This window comes from Notechis scutatus, chromosome 5, assembly GCF_049901735.1.
Source record: "Notechis scutatus isolate UNSWTSFEM ecotype Mainland chromosome 5, rNotScu1.2, whole genome shotgun sequence".
In the NCBI taxonomy this organism is placed as follows: domain Eukaryota; kingdom Metazoa; phylum Chordata; class Lepidosauria; order Squamata; family Elapidae; genus Notechis; species Notechis scutatus.
Window position 1 is genome coordinate 95,469,503 of NC_142013.1, and position 9,614 is coordinate 95,479,116.

Here is a 9,614-nt window from a genome sequence, read left to right on the forward strand (position 1 = left end):
TCAATATCCCAATAGGCTTCTCTGTCTGTGACTCTAATTACAATTTTCTTACTGAATTGTATAGTTGGAAGTCAAGCAGAACATACATAATATCCTTTATACTGAGGATCCACAAACACTCTTTCTTATAGTATGGTACTTTATAAAATTCCCTACATTTTGCCATAGAACCATAACTCAAATTTCACTCTAGGCCTCTTTGGCATTAAATCCCTGTTCTTTTTAAAAGGTCTCTCTGAAATTAATACCCCAGTTTGATGTTGATTTATTATATTACCCTCATAGTTTAGTCCATGAAATATTATGCCAAAATAAACTTCTGAGTCTTCAAGGTATTGCAACCTTTCTCTTCTCTTCTCTTCTCTTCTCTTCTCTTCTCTTCTCTTCTCTTCTCTTCTCCCCCTCTCCCCTCCCATATCCTCTCCCTTCCCTTCTTCTCTCTCTCCCTCCCTCTCTCTTTCTTCCTTCCTTCCTTCTTTCCTTCCTTCTTTCCTTTCTGTCTTTCTTTCTTTCTTTCCTAGAGATGAACCAAAACTTCCTATCCCCTAATTTAATTATCTTTGTCATCTGGAGAGACCCGATATTTTTTGACTAATTTTAGGTAAATTATCTTAACTCTTACTTCTTAAATATTGATATCAAAATTTAGACTAATGCATACTGTAATTGAAATTCCAGTTTGAAAAAGAGATGGAAAAACATATATAACATTTAACACAAGCTGAAATGTTTGCAGTCTGAACTGGTTAAGAAGCAAACTTTAAGCTGCAGTTCTCTGTGTTGAATTTAACTGGAAATTGTGATTTAAAGAAACAGAAATCTGAGATTTTAAAAATGCTACTTATTGTCTGACCACTGGCAGGCTGCATTGTTCTATTTCTATGACATCAAAATGAAGAAACATCACAGCTCTGGTCTTTATAGTTTAATCATAAAATGCAGTAATCCAATAAGGGAGTGCAATTTTAAATTTGTTGTTTTCAGTTCACTTCAATCTTTCAAATCTTGTTGGATCTTGAGATTTACCTGGATCTTTTTTATACCATATAAAATTAGTTGATTGTTTTTGTCTATCACTGAATATTTGGTTTTCAAATCTTAATAGAATCATATTTTAAAAGGCTACATAAAATATTCATTTTTATTGCTGCATTTCTTTTTATTTCTTTTATTTTTTTTTATTGATTTGATTTGTCAATCACTTACAAGATAATAGGTATAAATATATACATAGTTATGAATACATGAAATGGGTACATATAAGAAAAATAAAAGAAACAATAGGACAGGGATGGTAGGCACGTTGGTGCATATTGTAGAGCGGCGGTTACAGAAGGAGACAGAGCCAGGGCTAGGCTAACATTACTTTATTCAGTGAATAAAGGGTCGCCGCGGCTTCAGAGGCAATCTGACAGCCAGCTGGCGGCGACAGCTGATGCCGTTTGACAGCTCCCTTTTATAGCGGCTGTCAAACGGCATCAGCCAATGGGAGCGATCGGCGCTCCCGCTCAGATGGCGGACCAGAAGGGGAACTTCAGGCAGGTTCTTAATACACAACACTCCTTCCCCCTGGCCGCGCGCATGCGTAGTCCCGTAGCCACAATGGCGGCCTTCGTTCACGGCTTGTCCTCCGCGGCTCTGGAGGCTTGGGGGCTGCAACACAGTCTCTGTCTTCTCCGGCGGTGCCAGGCGTCTGCGGAGGGTCGACGGCCGATCCGGACCTGCTCTCTGGAGGCGGCTCTGGTGAGTCTTCCTGCGTCGGTCGGCTGGCTGGGAAGTCGGGCCTCTGGTAGACCGGGTAGTTCTGCGGGACCGCTGCGGCAGGTGGCGAGTAGACCGGGTGGCTCGGCGGCGGGTTGTCCAGGCTTCCGGCGGCAGGCGAAGTCCAGCATCTCCTGAGCTGGTCGATATGCCTTCTCCAGGTTCTCCCATCTTCCAGGAGGACTCTGTAAGATCTGGGCCCTGTAATAGAAACTATCCACCCTGGCAGCCATAACGGGTGCCCTGCATAGTTCCTGGCATAAACCAGGTCTTGCAGGGCAAAGCCCCTGGCATGGCTGTCAGATGCCAGGGGTGTGCTGGGTGAGTAGTGGGGGTGCAACCTGTCCAGGGTGGTTTGGAGTCGCCTGCCCATTAAAAGTTCAGCAGGTGACTTGTTGGTTGTAGGGCATGGTGTGGCGTGTTGCGTGAGTAGGTAAGTGGACAGCTTGGAGTGCCAGTCTGCCTGCCTCAGTTTGGCCAAAACTTCCTTGGCTGACCTAACAGCCCTCTCTGCCATCCCATTACTGGCGGGGTGAAAAGGGGCTGTAAGGGCATGCCTGATGCCCAGGTTGGCAGCGAAGATGGCAAATTCGTTTGAGCTGAATTGAGGCCCGTTATCTGACACCAAGGTGTCTGGCAGTCCATGAGTAGCAAACAGTCTGGTCAAAACCCTAGTGATGGCTTGAGTTGTGGTGGAAGACAGCACGGCTACTTCAGTCCATTTTGAAAACGAGTCCACTACCACCAAGAATGTTTTCCCCATCATAGGGCCAGCTAGGTCAATATGTAGCCTGGCCCAGGGTGCCCCTGCATCTTCCCACCTGGTGGGTGTAGCTATGGGTGGAGCTGCTCTTGTCGCCTGGCAGGCCTGGCATGCGTTGACCCAACTGGCAATTTGGGCATCTAGTCCAGGCCACCAAACGTAGCTGCGGGCCAAGGCCTTCATCCGTACCATGCCCGGATGACCCTCGTGCAGTGTTTTTAGAACTGGCTCTTGCAAGGAGGCAGGAATGACCACCCTTTCCCCCCATAACAGACAGCCCTGTATTGCAGACAACTCCTGCTTGCGAATCTTAAAGGGAATTAAATCAGGGGCAAAATGTATATCTGGCCACCCCCTCCCCACCCAGTCCAGGACCTGGGAAATCAATGGATCTTTTTTTGAGTGCGCAGCAACATCCCCGGCTGAAAGTGGGAGGTCCAGTCCCGTGCACTCGAAGATTGAGTGGATGGGAGCTGGGTCCTCGACTGGTGTAGGCAGGGGGGCACCTGCTGAGGGCATCTGCGTGGCTCAGGTTAATTCCAGGATGATGAATCAAGGTGTATGAATAAGCGGCCAAAAAAAGTGTCCACCTGGTCATTCTCGGGGACAGTACCTGTGGGGTTTGTTTGTCTCCAGCTAACAGCCCTAACAAAGGTTTGTGGTCAGTTACCAGTTCAAAAAAAATGGCCATAGAGAAACTCATGGAACTTTTTTACAGCAGCTACAGCTGCCAAAGCCTCCTTATCGATCTGGCTGTAATTTCTCTCAGCAGCAGAGAATGTTCTTGAAAAATAGGCAATGGGTGCCTCAGATCCATTTGAAAGCCTGTGGCTTAAAACTGCTCCTATCCCAAAAGGTGAGGCATCAGCGGCGAGTACTAGGGGCAAGTCCTTGTTAAATTGAACTAACACTGCGTTTGAGGTTAACAGCGACTTCACTGCCTGGAAAGTGTTGGCTTCTTTATGTCCCCAGTGCCAGGAGACCTCCTTGTCCAGGAGCCTATGTAGGGGCTCAGCTACAGAGGCTTTGTGGGGTAGGAAGGATGCATAGAAATTTAGGAGCCCTAAAAAGGCCTGTAATTCAGTTTTGTTAGAGGGAGTGGGTGCCTCGTGAATGGCCCTGACTTTACTTTCTATGGGGTGAATCCCTGAGGCATCAATTCGATAACCCAGGAAGTCTACTTGGTTGGTAGCTATGGTGCATTTATCTTTTTTTAATTTGAGCCCATTTAGTCTAAATCTGTCAAGAACAGACCTTACTCTGAGTAGCAGTTGTGCCTTGGTAGGGGCCGAAACTAAAATGTCATCAAAGTATGGAACCACCCCGGGTAGGCCCTGGAGGATTCTTTCCATGAGTGATTGAAAAATGCCTGGGGCTACGCTGACCCCAAACTGTAAACGTTTACATCTGAAGGCGCCCCTGTGTGTTACTATGGTTTGGAGATCAGCAGTGTGCTGGTCCACAGGGAATTGCTGGTATGCCTGGGACATATCCAATTTTGCAAAAACTACGCCTGGCTCAAATGTGTGAAGCAGGTGCTGAATAACAGGTACTGGGTATGTGCTAACTTGAAGGAAACGGTTGATGGACGTCTTATAATCCGCGCAAATTCTCACGCTACCATCCTTTTTTAAAGGGGTGACTATGGGCGTTTCCCACTTGGCAAAATCTACCTGTTCCAAAACTCCTTGGCTAATGAGTTTGTCTAGCTCAGCGTCTAATTTGGGCCTAATGGCGAAGGGGACCCTTCGAGGTTTCAAACGGATAGGGGTGGCTTGTGGGCCCACATTGAAGGATATGGGGTGCCCGTATAACAGCCCAGGTCATTGCTGAAGACATCAGCGTAGTCATTAAAAAGGGCATCAACATCAGAGTTTTTGACAGAGTGAATCCCTGTGATGTTTAGACCTAGGGCAGGGAACCAATCCAATCCTAGCAAGCTAGGTAGGGCACCATCAACAACTACCAGTGGCAAGTAACCTCTAAAGTTTTGGAATTGAATAAGGAATTTTCCCTTACCCAGGACCGGAATGGTCTTTCCCTGGTAGTCCCGAAGGTTCAGGTGGCAGGCAGTCAGCTTCCTCCTTGGGAACGAAGGTAGAATCTTCCTCAGCGTGGACCAAGCAATGATGGAGAGAGTTGACCCGGTGTCCACCTCCATGTGGCAGGGCTTATCTTCTAAGAGAAGAGAAACGCTTATTTTGTTAGTGTTCGTGGAGAAACTGCCCGCATGATGGCAGGTATAGCAGCTTTTTACTTGCCTTTGGGATGAGGCAGAGACTCGAGATCTTTGGAAGGGGGCCTGCTCAGCTTGACAAACTCTGGCTATATGCCCTTTTTTCTGGCAGTTTAGGCAAATAGCATTCCTGAATCTGCAATTGGATCTAAGGTGGTTACCTCCACAGCCTGCACAAGGGGGCTGTTGTTTGGTGAACTGGTTGTTGTTTCTTCTTGGTGGAGCTAAAGGAGTTCTGGGGTGTGTGAGGCGATTTACTTCTAATGATTCTTCTATTTCCTCCTGGGATACCTCATCATAATGGACTGTGGCCTGTCCTTGTTTTGGGGTAGCTCCCTGAATCTCAGCTGCAGATATTTCAGATAGTTCAGCAGCTTGAGCTTCTTCAATGGCTATGGATAAAGTTAGATCTTTCTTTGCTAACAGTCTTCTCTGGAGTTTTAAATCCCTAATACCACCCACTATCTGGTCCAATAGCATGTCCTCCAGGTAATCCCTGAAACCGCAGTGTATGGCAGCAGATCTTAGGGCTGCCATATATTGGCTCACGGTTTCTCCCTCAGCTTGAACCCTTCTCCTCAAAGCTAGCCTCCTAGCTATCTGAGAGGGTTTGGGGGAATAGTGGTTGGCTAAAATCTCTTTAAGCTCTTCCCAGAGAATAGACTTAATGGGTCGTGGTGACACTAATGCTGAGGCAGTGTCGAAAACTGTAGCCCCACAGAAGCTTAAAAAATATGACCTTTTCCTCAGGTCTGTAGCCCTAGACAAGTCTATAGCGTTTAAAAAACATTCAAATCTGTTAATGTAGGATTCCCAAGTCTCTGTTCCGGGCTGGAAATGTGGGAAGGTCGGCGTAGATGCCATTTGAGCAACAACAGTGGGTCTGCTAGGTGAGGAAAAAGTTAGCGGTCGCTTTTAGAAAAGCGTTTCAGTAGCGCCTGTCAGCGGCGTTCGGCTCCTCAGCTGCGGAGCTTTGAAGTTCGCGCTCTTTTGGAGAGCGCCGGCGGCGGTGACTTCACTCGGCACTTAGCGGCTTCAGCTCTTTCTCTGTGTGACTTCGGCTCAATTGTTTTGCCTGGATGTCTTTACTGCATCCCGCCCTCGTCGCCAGTGTTGTAGAGCGGCGGTTACAGAAGGAGACAGAGCCAGGGCTAGGCTAACATTACTTTATTCAGTGAATAAAGGGTCGCCGCGGCTTCAGAGGCAATCTGACAGCCAGCTGGCGGCGACAGCTGATGCCGTTTGACAGCTCCCTTTTATAGCGGCTGTCAAACAGCATCAGCCAATGGGAGCGATCGGCGCTCCCGCTCAGATGGCGGACCAGAAGGGGAACTTCAGGCAGGTTCTTAATACACAACAGTGCACTTATGTACGCCCCCACAGACGTCTTAGGAGAAAGGGGTGAGCAGGACATTTTTCAACTTACTATATATTTCCTGCTTGAGTAAGGGATTGGACTGGAAGACCTCTAAGAACCCTTCCAATTCTGTCATTCTATTATTCTGAGATCTCTCTCTCTCTCTCTCTCTCTCTCTCCCTCCCTCCCTCCCTCCCTCCCTCCCTCCCTCCCTCTCTCTCTTTATTACCTCTATGGAAGTTTGAGTTCCAGATTGGATAATTTAATTCCTGAAATTTTATTTTCTTGTTGTATATTCTTTGCAAAACATTCTAATGCATGCATAAAGGAGAGAGATGACAATCTTGTTATGATCCCTTATAATATAGTAATCTGTATTAAGCAAAATATGTTGAGTCTTTTTCTTTTTCCTTTTTATAAACCAGAGAGATCTTTTTTTTTTTTCCACAAAAGAAGCATTGAATATTGTTGAATCTCATTCATTACCTCTGTTAATGGTAAGATAATCTTCAGAATTTCCTAGAAAGTTTTATACTACATAACACATAAAGTCCTTCTGGGTCTGGGACTTATTAAATTTCAATTGTTTATTAGTACTTTTTGTTTGCTATTCACTAATTGTACTATTGAAAAGTTCCTTTTCTTGTTCTGTAAATTTAAGCTGTATGCACTCTATTCTGAATTTAATATGTATTACATAAAAAGGAATTAGTGATGTTATCTTCTCCATTATCAAAACATATCTGCTACCATCTCAAATGGCAGATATAATTGTCCTTTCATAGTTGATAAGCCAACATGTCTTTTCTCTTCTTTTAATGTTCTATTGCTTTTTCACAATATTTTTGTTTGGAAAAATTCATCTTATTTCCTATAATTTACTTCCATTAAATATTGTTGATTGCAAACAAGGTTTTCATATTTTGTTCTGCATTCGAAAAAGGATATTGCAACTAGTTTAGTTCTAATTGCTACAGTTCATTCTGCAATGTGTTGGAGGAGGACGTTTTTTCTACTTCATGACAAAGAAATAAACAATCCTGTAATAAATGATTTGCATAAAACCAATTCTGTGAATAAAGAGGCATCAAGAGTTAGACTGATTTGAATGAAGCTGGATTATAGTTTGCGTAGTAGAAATGAGAAGTTTCCAATTTATAACTTGGGTTATGGGTGAAGTAGAAAATTCAGATGACTTATATAAGTAGATGAATAATAATCACATTCCATTCCTAGAGGTATTCATATCATTTGAACTAGAAAGTAATGACATAGTCTAGAAATTTACCAGAAGTCTCTTTAGAATAGATGATCTATCTGAGGATATTTATCTAACTGGCTGTAAAAAAATAAAAATAAAAACTGCCATTCATTTCTTGGGAAATTAAACCATCTCATTCTGCAGTTTGAAGAAGCGACCAAGAAAAAAAAATTGTAGATTTTATATTGTTATCACCTATTGCAATTGCTGTTTTTCCTTATTCAGCCTGGAATAATAGTATTCCAGACTGAATAATTATAGATTTTCATTTTGAAATTGTTTTCTGAGGTTTAAGGTAGGTTTTTGATCTGTCAGGATAACCATTCTTTTTCTGGCTACCTAAGGCTGCCAATTTTTGATTGAATCACATTAAACAGGTTAATGTGGTCTTTTTTTAATGAATATCTCCAAGGCCCCTGAGTTTTCTCTTTTAAACTTAAAAAAAAAACCCACACACCTTTTCCTTTTGAAGGGATTGTTAAGTTCATTAATATTAGTGAAATATTTTATATGAACTATAATGTCTACTAGATTAATTTATAATGAAAAAATAGTTGCTTCATCCAGTGTTTGAGCCTATGTGTTAACAATCCTTGGAACTCTGAGGGCTCACTGATGGTGTTATCTAGCTTGGGTAATAAAATGTCTGCAAGAAAACAACAAAGCTTAAAAGAGCACCAAGGAATGTATGTCTGTTCTACTCTATGACAGATAATTACTTTCTGGTACCGTCCTTTGTCAAATGAATGTGCTCATTCATTTGAAAAAAACCCTTCAAGTTTTATCTTTATCCAATCTCATTTTTTTCTCTCCCTTCATGTATACCACCAGGCCATAATATATTCAGATATATTCATACTATACATATATTCATACTATATATTCATACTATATATTCATATATATTCATACTATATTCATACTATATATAATATATATATTCATATATGATATATTCATACTATACATAATATATTCATACTATCTCAGATCAAATTATTTATATGTATAGTTGTCCAAAATTTTTCACCATTTGTTTATACCTCTCTAGATTCTGAGGTAGAGATCCTTCAACATCTATAGGAGTAGACAGGCAATAGATGGGTCCATTCAAATGGTTTTTATCCAATTTGGACTTTCCTTAAACAGATAGGGGATTTGGCCAGATCCCCTCTGTAACTTCATAACTTGTATAGCGCCTGTTCTAGTCCATTCTAGAAAAGGTAAATTTAGAAAGTGGGTCACAGCAGTTATCGGTTTGGAAGGTTTTATCCAAAAGCCTTCTGGGTTCATGGAGGACCTCTCAGTCACTTTATTTATTTATTGAATGTACGTATATCACCGCCTATTCACCCATGACAACTCAAGGTGGTTTACAGAATATCTACTTCACATCCAACTTCATTTGTATTAAAAACCACTTCTGGATTTTATGCTTGAGATGGAAGAAAAAAAAATGAAACTTTGACTTTGGCTTTTGCTACTTAGATAGGTTTGTTGTTATAAAAATGGCTAATACACATTAACTATGTAAAAGTACAAAAGTTGAGACTTTAATGTTACTATGTTATTCTATTTCAATAAAAAGAGTCAAAAGTTATTTTTTTTTCTTTTTTCTCCTTTTACTCTACATTGCTTTCTCTTCCCTTTTCCCTCTCTCATTTTTGTCACTATTTTCCTTTTCTCTTGTAGTTTACAACTTGATAAACTTAATCACATCCATAACAATGCCTACCTCTTGTCCTCTTGACTGAAGCAGTTCTTTTCTATCTCCACATAATAACAATATGAAACCCACAAACCATTTTTATGCCATGTCTGAGTCATGGAATTGTAAAACTCCAAAGTTGTAAAAGTTAAAAAGAACCACGAGATTCTTTTCTGCATGCAATTTCATTGTTTCTATATATCAACCCCCCCTCCACTTACAAGAAACTGTGATAATAGCTCAATTGACAGTCTTCTGCTGCACCCAGCAATATTTAATTATGCGGCTGCTTGTTTCTCAGTGAGTACTGCAGTGGCACCTTCTGGCATGCAGAGGAAATCATTACCTGCACTTTCCAAGCTCTATGAGCTTGTGCCCTTTAAATAAAACAGAACGAAGGAATTATGGAAGGAACCTACTTTTTTGGAAGAGATACAAAAGAACAAGAGATAAATAGAAAGAAAGATGGATCAGTGTATTTTCACAATGACAAAGATGGGCCCTTTGCATAGAAGGATTCCCAGTATT

At 42.0% G+C, this 9,614-nt stretch overlaps 1 protein-coding gene across 1 annotated transcript; it reads right to left on the bottom strand.

The window, feature by feature from the left end:
• Positions 1–1,616: 1,616 nt before the first annotated feature.
• LOC148130585 (uncharacterized) lies at positions 1,617–5,624 on the bottom strand. The gene is made up of 2 exons (XM_087967696.1): positions 4,786–5,624; positions 1,617–1,932 (listed from the first exon to the last, which is right to left on the bottom strand). The coding sequence occupies exons 1-2, from the start codon at positions 5,622–5,624 to the stop codon at positions 1,617–1,619; spliced, it is 1,155 nt and encodes a 384-aa protein (XP_087823822.1).
• Between the last annotated feature and the right edge of the window lie 3,990 nt (positions 5,625–9,614).